The 19,303-nt window shown below is 35.8% G+C and overlaps 1 protein-coding gene and 1 long non-coding RNA gene across 20 annotated transcripts; one reads left to right on the plus strand and one right to left on the minus strand.

Annotated features, from left to right (window-relative positions):
• Positions 1-7,913: 7,913 nt before the first annotated feature.
• LOC145119784 (uncharacterized) lies at positions 7,914-13,277 on the minus strand. 19 transcript variants are annotated; one of them, XR_013714006.1, is made up of 10 exons: positions 13,186-13,277; positions 12,556-12,624; positions 12,396-12,415; positions 12,258-12,310; positions 11,319-11,896; positions 10,949-11,230; positions 10,141-10,223; positions 9,813-9,886; positions 9,579-9,662; positions 7,914-8,571 (listed from the first exon to the last, which is right to left on the minus strand). It is a non-coding gene; the product is annotated as an uncharacterized LOC145119784 (long non-coding RNA). The 19 variants fall into 19 exon arrangements; XR_013714002.1 differs by lacking the exon at positions 12,396-12,415 and adding an exon at positions 13,006-13,066; XR_013714000.1 differs by adding an exon at positions 13,006-13,066 and having other exon boundaries at positions 12,258-12,412.
• Positions 13,278-16,130: 2,853 nt separating this feature from the next.
• On the plus strand, positions 16,131-16,681 carry LOC145122086 (uncharacterized). Its single transcript, XM_079057750.1, has 2 exons — positions 16,131-16,457; positions 16,544-16,681. The coding sequence occupies exons 1-2, from the start codon at positions 16,131-16,133 to the stop codon at positions 16,679-16,681; spliced, it is 465 nt and encodes a 154-aa protein (XP_078913876.1).
• Positions 16,682-19,303: the final 2,622 nt, after the last annotated feature.

Here is a 19,303-nt window from a genome sequence, read left to right on the forward strand (position 1 = left end):
GGGCAGTTTGTTAATGATCACAGCCACAGAAATGGCTTCATCCATTTTCAAATTGTGTTGAGCAAACTGTCCCAGATCCTTAACATTTCATGGAATTGTTCCATAACAGGCCTGGAGTCAATCATCTTGTAACCCATAAAGTTACTAACAAGAAACTTCTTACTAGAAGCATCTTCAGCCATGTACTTGGATTTAAGAGAATCCCACAGTTCTTTTGCAGATTCGAAATTTTGATAGATATCAAAAAGAGAGTCAGACATACCATTAAGAATATGACCACGACATATGTAATCATCATTTTCCCACTTTGATCTTCTTCTTGTTGCCTCCAAAGGTTCATCTTCAACATATTCTGGTAAGACTGGCATGGGTGTACTCAGAACATACACCACTTTTAGAGTGGTAAGGAAAAACTTCATCTTCTTCTGCCATCTACGAAAATCTTGCCTTTCAAACTTGTTCAGTTTTTCAAACTTACTTGTCATTTCCTTCACAGAATTACCACTTGCCATGATCACAGAATGCTTTAATCTTTGTTAGAAAACCGGGATATAGATAATCTTGGATCAGTGAGAGTTGTGAAACACTTTCAGATTAAAGCATTTCGAGGGTACACTCAAAATCTCTAATCGGATGAAACTCACTGTTTTTCTAGAATGGAGAATGAAGAAGATGTTATGATATTTGTACCCAAAATGAACCCGAAATTGATCATATAACAGAAACTAACTTCCTGTCTTAAAACTGTAATATGGTAGTTACAGGAAAACAACTTCCTGTCCAAAAAACGGTCATATTACCTGTCAAAACTAACATAAAACCAGGTTTATAAATGGATCACAAAACCGGGTGTTTTACAAAAATACGAGATTTATGAGACATTTTACGAGATTTCTAGCAAGGGGCTCTGCCCCTTGGACCCCGCTCCCAGGGGCGCTTCCCCCGGACCCCCGTTAGTTCAGGGGCTTCGCCCCTAAATAGCAGTATACTTTCAACAATGACAAAATCATACAAATGTGCACTCCGCACCATACTAATTTGTTCGATAATTGTCAAAGTGACATTGATCAACAAATTAACCCCATTACACTTAAATAATATTAGTGATATAAAATCACCAACAAACCTCCCCCATTTAAGTGTAATCTTGATTAACTTAAAATAAAATCATAACAATAACAAACTGATGCATAAATGAAATATCGTGACGATTGAATTTCACATTAGTATATTATTCATTCCAAATATTCGAATATCAGGGTGTCACTAAGGATTGAACCCTTTCTATTCTAAGTGAATACAAGAAGATAATATACACAACAGTTTTCATTCTCAAAGTTCTAACTTGACACTATATTTTACTAGCTTGTGTCCCATCCTTCAACAAGCATATCAAAGCCAAGTCCCAACTTCTTGAAGCAGCTAAACTTCATGCTTATATAGGTAGTTCTTTTGTTCTTGCACCTGCAAATGCAATTTTTCAAAGAACTATTAAGAAATAAAATTTCAACCTCCTTAACTTGCAGTACTGAACACATACCTTGGGATGATCATAAAATGTGTTCCAATCTTCAAATATCAAGCTTTCCACATTGAATTCAACATCTAATATTGCATTAGATGGGAATTGGGTATCTCAATATAAAAGATTTTAAGTGGACTTTAAACCCATCCCTACAGCCGCCTTGTGCACAAGATCTCTTGCTAACCCTTTGGTTAGATGATCGGCTAAATTGAACTGAGTTCTTACAAACTCAACAGATATCACACCAGTCATGATGAGCTCACGAATCATGCTATGTCTAACTCCTGAATGTCTAGACTTTCCATTGTACACTTGAATATAAGCCTTAGCCAAGGTTGCAGCACTATCACATCTGATAGAAATGGTAGATATCGGTTTGGGCCATAATGGAATTTCATAAATCAAATTCCTTAGCCACTCAGCTTCTTTACCACTAACAGACAATGCAACAAACTCAGACTCCATGGTTGAGTTGGTAATACAAGTTTGTTTCTTAGATGCCCAAGAAATGGCACCTCCTCCAAGAAGAAACACCCAACCACTTGTAGAGGAGTGATCCTCTAAGTTGTTAATCCAGCTGGCATCTGAATATCCTTCCAAAACAGAAGGATATCCACTATAAGTTAAACCATAATTCATGGTCCCTTTCAAATACTTGAATACTCTACTTACAGCTTACCAATGATGTGAACTAGGATTACTAGTATATCTACTAAGCCTTCCCACTACATATGCTATATCAGGCCTAGTACTAATCATGGCATATATTAGACAACCAATAGCCCTTGAGTATTCAAGTTGAGACACTGAAGATCCTTTATTAGGTAGAAGCTTAAGACTTAGATCTATAGGAGTGCTAACAGGAGAACCATTCTCAAAGTTAAACTTCTTCAATATCTTCTCAATGTAATGAGATTGAAAAATTGAAATCCCATTGTTTCCTTTTCTAATTCTTATACCAAGAATTACTTTAACCTCCCGCTTGTCTTTCATGTCAAAACTAGATGATAAGAATTTCTTGGTTTTATCAACTTCACCTTGATCAGTACCAAAGATTAACATATCATCAATATATAGACAAATTATAACTCCTTTACCAGAAGAATCAAATTTGCTATATACACATTTGTCAGTCTGGTTTAATGCAAAACCATTAGACAATATCACATCATCAAACTTTTGATGCCATTGTTTTGGTGCTTGTTTCAACCCATATAATGATTTCTTCAACTTACACACCTTATGTTCATTACCAGGAATCACAAACCCTTCAGGTTATTTCATGTAAATTTCCTCATCTAAGACACCATTCAAAAATGCAGTTTTCACATCCATTTGGTTAATCACAAGATTATGTATAGCTGCAAGAGCTAACAATAATCTAATTGTGGAAATTCTAGCAACAGGAGCATAGGTATCAAAGAAGTCAATGCCTTCCTTTTTCCTAAAGCCTTGGATAACCAATCTGGCTTCATACTTATCAATTGTGCCATCCACCTTCATTTTCCTTTTGAGGATCCACTTACTACCCAATGCCTTGCAACCAGGAGGTAAATCCGACAATACCCAAGTATTGTTATGCATGATAGAATCAATCTCATCCTGAATTGCTTCTTTCCAGAAATGAACATCCCTGGAAGCCATAGCTTCACTAAAAGTCTTTGGATCCTCCTCAATATTAAAACAATATTGATGTTGACATATAGTCTCATTCCTTGTTCCTTCAACTAGATAAAGTTGAAAATCAGATCCAAAAGACTTTGGCTTCTTTTACTCTTGTGCTTTTCCTAGGTTCAGGTACAGAACTTACACCACCAGAAACATCTTTAGCTTGAGTAATACTCTTGCTGGAAGATTGATGAATCATGTCCCTTGGTCTAGGTATAGATGTAAATCTTTCTTCATCAAAGATAGCATCTCTTGACTCTATCACTGTGTTTACAGACACAGAGTCATTAGATTCTAAAACATAGAATCTATATGCTTTGGAATGCTCAACATATCCAATAAAGATACAATCTACACCTCTCTCACCCAATATTTTCCTTTTGGGTTCAGTGAGCCTTACTACTGCTCTACAGCCCCAAACTTTAAGATAACTCAAATTTGGTACCTTTTTACACCAAAGTTCATAAGGAGTACTCTTACTCCTTTTATTTGGAGTTCTGTTCAAGATGTAACATGCAGTTAACATTGCCTGACCCCAAAACCCTTCACTTAATCCAGAATATGACAACATGGAATTAACCATTTCTTTCAAAGTCCTATTCTTCCTTTCAGCTACACCATTTTTTTGTGGTGTATATGGAGTTGTGGTTTGATGTATTATTCCAGTTGATTCAAAATAAACGGGATCATAATACTCACCACCTCTATCAGTACGCAATACTTTTATTAATTCATTTTTATGAAGCTCAACTTGTTGTTTATAAATTTTAAATTTATCAAGTGCTTCATCCTTAGAATGTAGCAAATAGATATAACAATATCTAGATGCATCATCAATAAAAGTAACAACATACTTCTTGTTTCCAAGGGAAGGTGTTGCATGGAAATCAAATAAATCACTATGCATAAGATCCAACACCTTGCTTTCCCTAACAACATCTTTGAAAGTTTGTCTAGTGATTTTAGTTAGCATGCATGTTTTACATTTTTCATTATTTTGCATATCAAAAGTAGGAATTAAACTCATTTTAGACATGTCTTTTAATCTCTTGTAATGAATGTGTCCTAGTCTAGCATGTCATAATTCAGATTTATGAAAATTATTGCTAGTACTACTAGAAGCCATGCAAACAAAATTATCACTAGAAGGATAATTAATATTAAGTCTAATCATTCCATTATATACATAGCCAAATCCCATAAAAGAACCATGTCTTGACAATATATACTTGTCACTTTCTAACACTTGTTTGTAACCACAATTATTTAATACAATTTTAGACACGAGATTGTTACGAATCCCCGGAACATATAAAACATTGTTTAAACACAAACATTTCCCAGAAGTAAAAGTAAGTAAAACAGATCCTATGCCCTTGATTGGTTCAGTTGCAACATTTCCCATCTTCACAATAGATCCATCTACAATTAGTTGAAAGTCCTTGAACCAATATAGATCTTTGCAAACATGACTTGTTGCTCCCAAATCAACCCACCATGCAACATTATCATCCTGCACATAAAATGCTTCAGAAATCATAGAAATATAATTCTGAATATATTTAGAATTCTGCATGAAAACAGAAATCTGACCTTGTTGCTTTTCTGGATCCTTGCATCCACTTGGTCCAGCACCATCCTTGTTCACTTTGGGAAGACGACAATCTTTCTTGAAGTGGCCCGGTTTGTTTCAATTCCAACAAACCAACTTAGCCTTCTTGTTGGAAGACTTGTCATCCTTTCCTTTAAACTTCCTTTTTCCATTAAACTTCTTGGGATTCTTTGAACTTTCTCCTTCCACCATGTTCACGGAAGAGGAACCAACTTGGTTCTTGCCTTTAGGATTGTTGTCAAGTTCTTGAGTCCTTATTGACTCTTCAATCCTTAAATGGCTTCCAAGTTGAGTCAAAATCAATTCCTCTTTGTTATGTTTCAGATTGTGTTTAAAATCCTTCCAAGAAGGGGGCAGTTTGTCAATGATCATAGCCACAGAAATGGCTTCATCCATTTTCAAATTGTGTTGAGCAAACTGTCCTAGAATCCTTAACATTTCATGGAATTGTTCCATAACAGGCCTAGAGTCAATCATCTTGTAACCCATAAAGTTACTAACAAGAAACTTCTTACTAGAAGCATCTTCAGCCATGTACATAGATTCAAGAGAATTCCACAGTTCTTTTGCAGATTCGAAATTTTGATAGATATCAAAAAGAGAATCAGACATACCATTGAGAATATGACCACGACATATGTAATCATCATTTTCACACTTTGATCTTCTTCTTGTTGCCTCCAAAGGTTCATCTTCAACAGATTCTGGTAAGACTGGCATGGGTGTACTCAAAACATACACCACTTTCAGAGTGGTAAGGAGAAACTTCATCTTCTTCTGCCATCTACGAAACTCTTGCCCTTCAAACTTGTTCAGTATTTCAAACTTACTTGTCATTTCCTTCACAGAATCACCACTTGCCATGATCACAGAATGCTTTAATCTTTGTTAGAAAATTGGGATATAGATAATCTTGGATCAGTGAGAGTTGTGAAACACTTTCAGATTAAAGCATTTCGAGGGTACACTCAAAATCTCTAATCGGATGAAACTCACTGTTTTTCTAGAATGGAGAATGAAGAAGATGTTATGATATTTGTACCCAAAATGAACCCGAAATTGATCATATAACAGAAACTAACTTCCTGTCTTAAAACTGTAATATGGTAGTTACAGGAAAACAACTTCCTGTCCAAAAAACGGTCATATTACCTGTCAAAACTAACATAAAATCGGGTTTATAAATGGATTACAAAACCGGGTGTTTTACAAAAATACGAGATTTATGAGACATTTTACGAGATTTCCAGCCAGGGGCTCTGCCCCTTGGACCCCGTTCCCAGGGGCGCTTCCCCTGGACCCCCGTTAGTTCAGGGGCTTCGCCCCTAAATAGCAGTATACTTTCAACAATGACAAAATCAAACAAATGTGCACTCCGCACCATACTAATTTGTTCGATAATTGTCAAAGTGACATTGATCAACAAATTAACCCCATTACACTTAAATAATATTAGTGATATAAAATCACCAACAAACCTCCCCCATTTAAGTGTAATCTTGATTAACTTAAAATAAAATCATAACAACAACAAACTGATGCATAAATGAAATATCGTGATGATTGAATTTCACATTAGTATATTATTCATTCCAAATATTCGAATATCAGGGTGTCACTAAGGATTGAACCCTTTCTATTCTAAGTGAATACAAGAAGATAATATACACAACAGTTTTCATTCTCAAAGTTCTAACTTGACACTATATTTTACTAGCTTGTGTCCCATCCTTCAACAAGCATATCAAAGCCAAGTCCCAACTTCTTGAAGCAGCTAAACTTCATGCTTATATAGGTAGTTCTTTTGTTCTTGCACCTGCAAATGCAATTTTTCAAAGAACTATTAAGAAATAAAATTTCAACCTCCTTAACTTGCAGTACCGAACACATACCTTGGGATGATCATAAAATGTGTTCCAATCTTCAAATATCAAGCTTTCCACATTGAATTCAACATCTAATATTGCATTAGATGGGAATTGGGTATCTCAATATAAAAGATTTTAAGTGGACTTTAAACCCATCCCTACAGCCGCCTTGTGCACAAGATCTCTTGCTAACCCTTTGGTTAGATGATCGGCTAAATTGAACTGAGTTCTTACAAACTCAACAGATATCACACCAGTCATGATGAGCTCACGAATCATGCTATGTCTAACTCCTAAATGTCTAGAATTTCCATTGTACACTTGAATATAAGCCTTAGCCAAGGTTGCAGCACTATCACATCTGATAGAAAAGGTAGATATCGGTTTGGGCCATAATGGAATTTCATAAATCAAATTCTTTAGCCACTCAGCTTCTTTACCAGCAGCAGACAATGCAACAAACTCAGACTCCATGGTTGAGTTAGTAATACAAGTTTGTTTCTTAGATGCCCAAGAAATGGCACCTCCTCTAAGAAGAAACACCCAACCACTTGTAGAGGAGTGATCCTCTAAGTTGTTAATCCAGCTGGCATCTGAATAACCTTCCAAAACAGAAGGATATCTACTATAAGTTAAACCATAATTCATGGTCCCTTTCAAATACTTGAATACTCTACTTACAACTTGCCAATGATGTGAACTAGGATTACTAGTATATCTACTAAGCCTTCCCATATCATATGCTATATCGACCGCAGCCAGGGGCTGCCTCCCCTTGGACCCCGCTCCCAGGGGCGCTGCCCCCGGACCCACGTTAGTTCAGGGGCTTCGCCCCTAAATAGCAGTATACTTTCAACAATGTCAAAATCAAACAAATGTGCACTCTGCACCATACTAATATGTTCGATAATTGTCAAAGTGACATTGATCAACAAATTAACCCCATTACACTTATATAATATTAGTGATATAAAATCACCAACAGATAATGGGGTGTTGTTATTGATACCCAAAATAATACTTAAAAACATATGTTAGAAGTCAAACATATGTTAGAAGTCAGTTAGACGTCATTAATAGTTTAATACTATCTTTTACATTTATGGTCCCTCATGTTATATATTACTCTTTCAGTTTTGATCTTTTGTATTTTTAATTTAAACTAGTGTAGGGACCCATGCTTCCCATGGGTCAGAAGGCTTTTTTTCAGATTTTTTATTGTTATAACTAGACAGATACCTTGAAATACAATTCACTGATAAGAAAAGTTGAAAATAGGGTGCTATAATAGACAAATAAGTGAAAATAGCAGCAGCAATGAAAAATGAATTACAGCAGTGCCTCGAGTGAACTTGGGGTCCTCACACCTATAACTGCCATTAGATCATATTCCAAAGCCTCTTGGATCCGCAAACACGTTTTATAGCAGTTGGGTTCTTGAGGAACAGGGCTTTCATATGCAAACTCCGCAGCATCTTCAACGACCTCATCTATCTTGTTCTCTATTGCTTTCAAATATGCTTCACTCGCATGTTCTTTTTCAGTCAAGTCCAACAGATCTTCGATCAAAATAGTGAATGAATTCATATAATGACTTCGAACATGAAAACATTTTTATAAATATTATTTACAATTTCTTGAAAAAAATAGCAAGAAAGTAGTCAAATAGACACCTTGTCTTTTCTTATGAATTTACAGCTTTCAAAAGGACGTACTTACAAAAACCTCTTAAAGACGTGGTTCAGTCACATGTGTATGTGCATTTTTCTCAAAATATAGATAGTGGAAGTTTACATGAGGGAAGAAACTTTAAAACATATTAGGTGGGCTTAACTGGGATTTTTAAAAGGGGCTTTCATGATGCTTAAACATGGCAGTCAAAATACAAAGCATATGACCTGCAAAAAGATAAAAAACAGAACCCAATCAGAAGAGAAGCTCCAATTACAAAAATAAACTAAACTATAGCCATTATAGTTTAAGAATAAGTAACCCTTAGTCATTATAATCCAAAAATAGCAAAAACTATTAGTGAATCACAAATCACACTAAAAGGACTATTATTAAGACTAATAGCTGAACAATTATCATCATATAGATTAGCTCATCCAAAGGACTATTACGAAAAGGCAGAATCACAAAAATTTGAACACAAGTGGTACTCTTCTTTGATCAAAGAAGATGAAAGTAAGACAAAAGAATAATTGAACATTAATAAAAATTGAAGAAAAAATAAAACTTGAGATGCATTTTTAACTTAAATAAAAAGAAAACAGATTGTTTCTAACTGTTTATGCTTTGGAAAATAAAAAGTCACATTACCAAGCATTTCTTTGCAACTGTTCATGCTATATATCAAATTTAAAAACTTTTATCAAGACTCATAAAGCAGAGAATAATTTCATAGGGTTTACTTGCTAACCGCTAGACTACTATCAATAAGTGACTGCTGACCTTATGGAAGTGATGAGTCATTCACTGAGCCCAATGACACCGATTACTAAATTAATATTTCATAGTGCTTTTTTATTTACCCAATAATCAAGAAGGATCTGTGTGGGACAATCGGTGTTGTTTTTGATTTAGATGTGTGTACATAAAGTCAAATAAAAACAAAATTTGCTTTGTAATTGGATCATATTGCTATAATATAATAGATTTTGCAAAGTAATATCCAGAAATGTTGAATTTCACCAAAGTAACACCAAGGGCAAAATAGTCATAAATTGAATTGGATAGGAGAAAGCCATCTACTGAATAAAAAATTACTATTTATGTGAAGGAGCGACCATTTCACCCTTCTGTTTAAAGTAAATGACTGTTTTACCCTTATGTTTAAAAGTGATGCTGAATAAGAAACCACTAATTATGTGTGAAATTTACAATTTAACCCTTCTGAGAGTACCTTTATGCCCTAATATGCATCCCAATTCTTTATTGCATATGGATGAACCGAGATGATAGCCACCAAAGAGAGTTCAAGCTATCACTTATCACATAAAAACAGTCAACATGTTATATTTAATTTAGATTAATATGTTTAATAAAGCAAAATAATATTTATCAATATCAGCAAAATCATTGTCCTTATCATATATGAAACTGTGGCTAATAAACCTACAATTGGTTATATACTCACCAGTATTTACCATATACAGTTCTATGTTCACCCAACACCAAACATATCGCCTGTTTGGTTGCTTCTATGAAATCCTGAAAACGGGTAATTGTTAAAATGAAAAAATTTAATAAAAAGATTGCATGATTTGTTAATCTTTATCTGTTCCTTGGTAATAAAATCACCAAGTTTAATAGAATCTTGGCTAAAGAAACCAGAGATAGCACCGGTTCCATAATGAATTGTAGCAACTATCTGGAACCAAAACTGAGATTTTTGAACAAACTCAGGGACAAGACAAAAATGTAATTTACTCTCCAAGAATAATTTTGGAAAGTGAGTGAGGTACCAAATAGGAAGAGCATTCCCACCAGAGATTTGTTGAAATCCAAATAGAAGTATACCATGAAACTTTGATGCATCTATGAAATCCTGAAAATAATGAAGAGCCCTTTTAGTTAAAGAAAAAACACATAAAAACATGATCGATACAAAAAATTAGTACCTCATGTTCTCAACATACCAAGTTATATCTAATAAGGTTAAATCATGAAATTAGGGGGTGTTTGGCTTAGCTTTTTAGAGGGCAAAAGTCATTTTTGGAAAAGTTGCAAAAAGTCAAGTTTTCCTAACTTTTCCAAAAAGTTGATTTTCCTACTATCCAAAATCCAAAAGTAGCTTTTAAAAGTCTTTTGCCAAACATCTTTTTCCTTTAATCTTTTCCTAAAAGGACTTTTGCCCTCTCAAAAGCTAAGCCAAACACCCCCTTAGAATAGAATGAACAACAAATTTTATGACATTTAGGAACCGTTCATAATAAGGCGGATCAAAAATCCCTTCCACCTCGTTCCCGAGTTTAACAAAAGAAAAGAACAGAAAAGAAAGTTATGAGAGAAAAAGAAGAGAAAGGAAAGGAAAACAAAATTTTCTTTTGTGTTCCTGAGTCATTTTGTTCTTTATTTCCAAATCCTCCTAAATCGGAAGGAAAGTTAGGAGGGAAAGTGATCCTCCCATTTCTCTCCACTTCCTTCCACTTACCTCCTTTAATGAAACTTGGGAACACCAATTTCTTTTATTTTCTTCTCGTTTCCACTCATTTCCTTTCCTTTCTCTCGTTAAGTTCAACTCGGGAATAGGGTGTTCGACTTGAGACTTACCATTACATGGAAGCGACACATCAGGGAATAAGAAGTGGCTCTTTTTCATGCGACAATTTCTTCAGCCTAGTTTAGAAGATTTTTCCGGTCGTCCGGAATCCATGGAAGCGAAGGATCGTTGGTTTTCGTTTCACAAACATATCACAATCAGGTAGACCCTCGTCAAGAGTGCCACCGACAATAGCCTCTCCGTCTTCATCGACTCGGAAGCAGAGACGGTGAAGAGTAAGACTCAGCTCTCTCTGACAGTGTCTCTCGAACCCCACTTATTTTTTTACTTGCCTGGTGAGAAGCAATCAAAATCCATAAAAACCCACCTTCTAACGAATCATAAACTCAAAGTAAATCATGAAAGTTGAATGTATCAAACCTCACTGAAGGAAGAAAAAACGTTTGCTAAAAAAGGGGAGGAGGTGGAAGAAATCGAACGATGTGAATGGTGTGGTGGCTGGATTCGGCGATAGCGATGGTTTTGGGGGGCGTCGCAGTTGGAAGTCGGAGGCGTGAGACGGTGGATGTTGGATTTTTTTCATTAGAACAGATTAGATAAAGTAGGCGGTGGAGATTAAAGTAACCCTGGTGGAGTAACTATATAACCCGATGAACAGTACCTACTGTTCATAAGGATGTTGTGAATTAATGATATACTAGGGAAGGTTCCCCGCGTTGCGGGGGGGATTAGATGAATGTTGGATGCTTTCGTAGAGCTAATTATCAAATTCCATTAACAAATTGAAAACCCAAATCCGAATTAAGATCGCTATACATTCCAAGGTGATAATGTGTATTCACTGTTTTAACACTCCAGGTTCTGTTTTTGTTCTTCTTCAACTGCCACTGGTCCCCAAAGAAGACGGTAGTACTTACAAAGGTAAAGCTGAACCACTCTGTGGACAATGTTAGAAACCATCCAGGGACAATTTGTTCTAGTGAAGTATCATCTTTGTCCTGCTCGTTTAGCAATGTCATTAAGTGTATGAATTATATCCTCCTCTATTTCCAGATTGATTGGAGGTTAAATAAGCGTAGTTTATTGTAAATCAATTAAAGGGAAAACAAACAATTTTGAATGCAATGAAAGCAGAAGAATAACTTTAGCAATATATAGTAGGAAAATGTTATAACCAGAGAGATCTTTGAAGGACAGTACATGCAAAAGTGTAAAAAGGATACCATTTTGGATAAAATTATATTCTTACTAAAACGTTGAGGTACTAGCAATTTATAATGACCAACACAAACCACAAAAGCATCAAACAAAAATTATCCAGGTAATAAAAAACATAAAACTTGAGGCATAATTTTTTACCTTCATGTTCTGCTACATCTGATTGTTCATCATATTTGAAACAGTGGCACTGTCTGCATTACATCACAATAAACTTTCTATCATATCACTTATATAAGTGTTGTACCAAATATAAATAAAATAAATAATGTTTAATACCTTAATTTGAAATTGTTCTGCTATAACCAAAAAATTCAGAAACACATGCAACGCCATTTTTTATTTGTCATTAAAACATAAAAGCTTAGTTCAATATAGTTTGGCTTCTATATAAGGTCTGGTAAAGAAGCTCTATGAAGGTCAAAAGATCCAAGCTTACCTTCAAATCCGCCGGACAATTTTGCCCCTGCCTTGTTTTTTGGTTCGTTTAGTTGGTTGAATTTTGCCCCTAAATCAAAACCATATCACATCCACCATTGAAATCACATCAATTGCTTTATATTAAAAAAACATGTGAGGTAACTCATATTGTCTAAATCATAAAATAAAGAAATTGCAGACTTCAACAGTAAATTTAATGGTGTTCTTTATATTTCTCATTCATCTAAAACTAAAGTGTAGGAACCCAGTGTAGAAACGGACATTTCCAGCAGCAAATTCAATTGACCTTCTTCTTGTGACATGTTAATTGTAATTAACACCTTCATCTCTCCAACCATCCATGATCACAGAACAAATCCACACCTTAGGAAAACCCAAATAGTCTCCTCTTTGAAAGACTAAAGATGAATCCGTTTTGTAAAGGTTTAATGAGGGAAAATTTGACTACCTTTTGCTGACTTCTATGTCCAATATCTGATGGTGGTGGCGAGAAGTTATTTGCCCTGCGACTTGTTTTCCATCGATTTAATATTACAAAAGGAGACGGGAATGAAAACCATTTCTAAAAAGCATAGCTTTTGATTTAGTTCATGAGTACAAAGTAAAAGTCATTAATCATAATACTTACTCAAACTCTAGCAGTCGGATCCTGACACCAACAATTGAGGTAATCCCAAAATCGGAAAATCCAAATCCAGAAGAAAACCTGGTCGAGGTGTTGCATCGTTAGAAAGCCCCATCCTAGGAATTAACGGCATTGAAGACAAAATTTCACAATTGGTCCCTGTGGTTTACAGAATATCGCACTTTGAGGACTTCCTAGCAAAAAGTCACGCGAATGGTCCTTAAGGTTTCATTTCATTGCGCGATTGGTCCTTGACCCTAACCCCGTCACTTTTGTACCGTTAGTGAAGGGGTAAATTTTTCTTTTCATCTTGCAGTCACTCTAATAATCCTTCATTATGCACATAATATACGCATGATCTCTGCAATTAAGTACAAAGATCATCTTCCCCAGCTACCCATTACCCTTCCGCATTCATCTTCGTCTTCTCCAACAGAACACAAGGCGAGGATCATCTTCCGATTGAAAACGATAATGGTGTTAACGTTATGGTCAGTTCGTTCCAAACACACAAAAGCATCAAACTATGATTTGGAAAGGATATACCGTAAGTGACTTACTAAAGTGATCTTTGATTGTGTCGATTTGATATTATGCCCAAATAGTTGAATTTTTTTTTTGTTATTCTTTATTTCATAGGGAATAAGCAACTACTTCACTCTGAAAATCCATCATGGTGGGATATTCACGAAAATCCCTGGGAGAAGGTACGTAGATGGAACAATAGACTATGTTGACTTCGTAGATATTGACGTTTTCTCTGTGCACGAGTTGGATACAATGGTTCGAGAAATAGGGTACGTAGAAGGGCAAACTTTGTATTATCTTTTTCTTATTCCAGAAGTAGAGTTGGACTTTGGTCTGTTACCTCTAGGAAATGATGGGGATGTGCATGTATTGTCAAATTATGTGGAAAAAAATAACCTTTTAAGAATCTACATAGAGCATGGGCATACAAGGGTTAACAGTTATTTTTTGTCCCCCACCAAGGTTATTATTAAGGAGTTGGTTACTGATGTCTCCCCTGAACTAGATAGGAACCAAAAGAAGGGGAAAGTTGTTGGATCTTCTAGGAAAAAATTAGACTACTCCCAGTCTATTGTGCCATATGGAACATTTGATGGACCTTCACAAGTGATACGGGATAATGAGCCAGTTATGGATGATGAGCCAGTTATGAATTATGAACCAGTTATGAATGATGTGCCAGTTATGACTGATGAGCCAATCATAGATGATGAATATGATGAGCCAGTTATGAATAATGAACCAGTTGTAGATGATGAATATGATGAGCCAGAGGAACATGAATACATTGAAGATGAACCTTTAGAAATCTTATATAATGATGTGTTTGAGTCATTTGCTAGTGAACAAGAGCCTAGAAAGAAATTGTTAATGTCCATTATAAAACCAGTTGCTTGTTCATCTGGTGAGGTTCACACTAAAGCTTTTAAGATTCGTCAGACATTCAAGGAAAAGGAAAAGATCAGAGAAGTTATTGCCAACTACTCTGTAAAAGAAAGGAGGGATCTACATTATGTAAAGAATGACAAGACAAGAGTTAGGGTAAAGTGTAGGGGTCTTGTCCCTGAATTGACTGGTGACAGTAATAAAGGTAGGGGCAATTTAGTACTTTCCAAGAAAACAACTTGTCCATGGGTTCTTTTTATATCTAGGGCAGATGAAAAAAAAGTTTGGACAGTCAAAACATACGAAGATTGTCATTCTTGTTTGCAAACAAGGACAGTGAGGGCTTGTTCATCTAAGTTTCTAGCTAACAACATATTGCATCAAGTTGAAAGTAACCCCAAGATCCCTACACATGCTTTACAGGAGGACTTAGTACATAGGTATTCACTTTCAATATCAAAGATGAAAGTATTCCGGGCCAAACCTATGGCAAAACAATATGTTTATGGTGATTATGAAAAGCAATATGGTATTTTGAGAGAATATGCCATGGAATTGAAGTCAAAGAATCCAGGAACAACTGTGAAGATAGATGTCGAAACTGAACCCAATTTGTGTTCTGAAACAAGGATCTTCAAACGTGTATATATATATATGCTTAGGTCCATTGAAGGAGGGATTTAAAAAAGGTTTGAGGGATTTTCTTGGATTTGATGGTACGTTTTTGAAGGGTCCCTTTCCTCGACAGATTCTCACTGCAGTTGGGCTTGATTCGAACAATGGCATTTACCCAGTTGCATATGCCATTGTAGAGACTGAAAATATTAACTCTTAGTCATGGTTTTTGGAACACTTGGGGTGATGGCTTAGATTTGAATTCTTCATCTAACTCCACTTTCATTTCAGATCGGCAAAAGGTACCCTCTAACGTCAACAACTTTTACTTTTTTTTTAATTTCATTTACTAACTTATTTTAATTGTACTCACAGGGAATCTTGGCTGCAATAGAGAAGCTATTTCCATCAGCCGAGCAAAGGTTCTGTTTAAGACATGTGTATGACAACATGAAATTGAAACACAAAGGAGATGAATTGAGGGAAGCAGTATGGTGTTGTGGAAAAGTATACAACATACCAAAATTTAATAGGGCTATGGAGAAACTAAAAAAGCTTAACCCAGAAGAACATGAGTGGTTAAGTAAAATTCCTGCAAAACACTGGGCAAGATCCCATTTCTTTGGTAAGTATCAAACTCTTTTCACTAACACATTTCATAACTGATTTCAGAAATTAATTGTTTGGTTTTATATATAGGAAGGGCATTGACTGATAGTTTGACAAATAACCTGTGTGAGGTATTTAACTCCAAGTTAGATGAGGCAAGCGACAAGCCTATAATCACTTGTTTGGAATATATTGTAGAATACCTCACAAAGAGAATAGTAAATGTTCATAAGGTGCTAGACAAATGCAAAGGTTCTTTAAGTACAACTGCAACAACAACCTTAGAAAACAATAAGACATAGGCAAATCAGATGAGGGTTCTATTTAATGGAGCTGATAAATATCAAGTGACTGGTCTATGGATGGAGCAGTATGTTGTGAACTTGAAAGAGAGGAGTTGCACATGCAGGAAATGGGAGATTACAGGTATTCCATGCCAGCATGCTATTGCTGCAATGTATGATAAGATGCAGAATGGGTCAGAATGTGGAGATCTTGAGGCTTGGGTGAGCAAATGTTACTGGCTTAGTACATGGAATGCTATGTACCAACACACAATTGACCCAATAAATGAAAGGAGCATGTGGCCTAGATCTGATTGTCCAACAACCCTTCTCCCACCCAAACATCACAAACAGGTTTATTGTCATACATGTTTTGTATAATTTAACTTGAAACTATTTAATAAACTTGTTGATATGTAACCATATAAATTTGTTTATAGGTTGGCAGGCCAAATAAAAAAAGGAAGAGGGCAGTTGATGAGCCAACTCAAAGTACCAAGTTAAGTAGGAAATACTTGACAGTCACTTGTAGCAAATTCCACAACAAAGGTCACAATTCCAGGACATGCAAGGGGTAGGGAGGTCCTAGTGAAGCTGGAAAGGGGAGTGGACAGAAGAAGGGGAAACATGTTGTAGCTTAGTTTGTAGTTTTAAGTAATCTTTTGCTATTATGTCTAAGTAAAGTTAGAACATGTTTACTAAGTTTGGTTATGGTATGTCAGTCAAAACAATTACTTTTGATAGGTATTTTGGGTATTGTATGTTTGTAACATGATATTGCACTTACATGCATTATGGTTAATGGTAATGCCACTTTGGTAATTAGTTTTTTGGTTATGTTACTGCACATTAATAATCAACATTACACTTACATGCAATCAAATTGACAATTTGCTTCCTTGCTAATATAATATCCATCACATTAAAACTATACATTAAAATTACATTACATATAATATTCATTACATTTTCTTGTCCCAACATTACATACAATCACAGGGAAAATCCTTCAAAAGCTAAAACAAAAATGGGACCAAAACACAGATTCTAAATCACATATTTCCCCCCAAAATCTTCTTGATTTTTTACTTGAAAAAGTAACACATCAAGAAAAACAACCAACTCAGACAAAGTAACCATTTCACCATCATCAATCTTGATTCGAGATTGTTTCTTCCACGCAACAACCCCAGAATCACAACAATTGACCTAGGGCACATGGGAGGATCGAACCATCCAAAAAAGTTGCATGTTCCTCCTAACTTTGAGCATGACCAGAATCGACGACCTGGGTTCAAATCAGTCCACGATGTCACCAAAATCATCGGCCTTCCACAGTGGCATATCACCATCTTCTTCTATTTTGGAATAGAATGTGAGTGGGGAGGGAAGAACAGAGGTAAGGAACGAGAAGTAAAAGGATACGAAGGTGGGGCTTACATTATATACTCTGATGCACAACAAGATGAAAAGACAAATTTACCCCTTCACTAACGGTACAAAAGTGACGGGGTTAGGGTCAAGGACCAATCGCGCAATGAAATGAAACCTTAAGGACCATTCGCGTGACTTTTTGCTAGGAAGTCCTCAAAGTGCGATATTTTGTAAACCACAGGGACCAATTGTGAAATATTTTCGGCATTGAATGTACCCGACACGAAGTAGGACTCGTCGGTTGTGGATGACGCCGTAGTCGAAGTAGATTTGCACGAAATTAGGGCTCGCTGACTTCTGTAGTGGTGGAGGCAGACTCGTCGGAGTGTTCTGTGGTGGAGGCGGAGTCGGCGGCGTCGGCTCTGGCGGAATCGTCGGAGTGTTCTGTGGTGAGCGATCGATCGATTACACTCTCCGGTGGTCTCATAGAGGAATCGAGAAATCCAAACTCCCATGAGTTCGATTTGTGGCCGCTTTATGTCGATTTCTTTCAAAAGAAAAAGAGGAGAAGCGTAGGGAGTAGTGGAAGGAGGAAACTGCATTGCCGACATTCCAAGCGGTTGAAAGTTTTGTGGATTGAGAAGAAGCGGCGGATGAGAGGTTAAATAGAAATCAATCCAATTGAACCAAAAGAAGCCCCAATCGATATTACAGGAGGTGGCGGTAATAGAGAAGAAGCAAAAACGAGACGCAATCTATAGCACCGACCAGTACGACACCACCGATTCTAATTGCCAAATAAGGCGATGGTACCCATTCAAGGGACGGTGGAGGTGGATGTCGATGGCGGAGACTGTAGCAACCAGTGTCACTGGAGATGTGTAAGAAATAAGAGAGAAGGATGAAAGGGAGAGGGAGGGGTGGAATTGAAATGAAAGAGAAGGTTGGAGATGAAATCAATAAACGGAGAGGCGGTGATGAGCGATCGTCTGTTGTCGGTGTCTAATTGGAAGAATGGAGAGGTGGGAGCATTGAATAACACGTATACCACCAGAAAGGTACAACGAATAACACGTATACCACCAGAAAGGTACAGCGAATGCGTAAAAAAAATAAAAAGAAAAATTTGGTCCAATAGAAAAGAAGAACTGTTGGTAAAGGAATTCAAAATTAATATGATTATAAATGTTAATAATCTATCATAAAACAAAATTTACGTGTACAGTCCTTCACTTTATTTATTGTTTTCTATTGTACTTTTTTATATTATTTAATATAAATGAGACATCCTTTATTTTACATATTATGTTTAATATCTATTACATATTTCTAGTTATGAAAATAATAGTCATATATATATATATATATATATATATATATATATATATATATATATATATATATATATAAAAGTGATGATTCTTAGGCCATTTTCTCCATAATTATTTTGGTGTTTTGGACATATTCGGCTCTTTAAAGTATTGGAAACAAAATTGAAGGGTGAGTATTAGATGTGTTAGACGGTTTTCGGGTTACACGGTTCAGGTTATTCGGTTTGGTGTTTGTCTCCAAACCAACTGTTAACCGAACTGTATTAACTTTCGATTAGGTGGTTATCGGTTTATTCGTGTTCAAAAGGCTAGGCGTTGGTGAAATTCATTTGTTTGTGACATATTGATGATCTTATTTGACGAAATATAATTTGCATATATTTAGATTGATTCACAAAATGTTGATCAATCAAAATATTGCCTTTTTCATCACATGATAATTTAATAATCTTGTTAATATTTTTATCTTTTTGTTTTGTTTATTTTCGTAATGTT

This window comes from Lactuca virosa, chromosome 6 (genome assembly GCF_052849685.1).
Source record: "Lactuca virosa cultivar CGN04683 chromosome 6, Lactuca_virosa_CGN04683_v6, whole genome shotgun sequence".
Classification (NCBI taxonomy): Eukaryota; Viridiplantae; Streptophyta; class Magnoliopsida; order Asterales; family Asteraceae; genus Lactuca; species Lactuca virosa.

Coding starts and splice junctions, on each gene's coding strand:
- LOC145122086 (XM_079057750.1), top strand. CDS start 16,131: ATGAGGGTTCTATTTAATGGAGCTGATAAATATCAAGTGACTGGTCTA. Junction 16,458..16,543: donor CACCCAAACATCACAAACAG/GTTTATTGTCAT, acceptor ATTTGTTTATAG/GTTGGCAGGCCAAATAAAAA.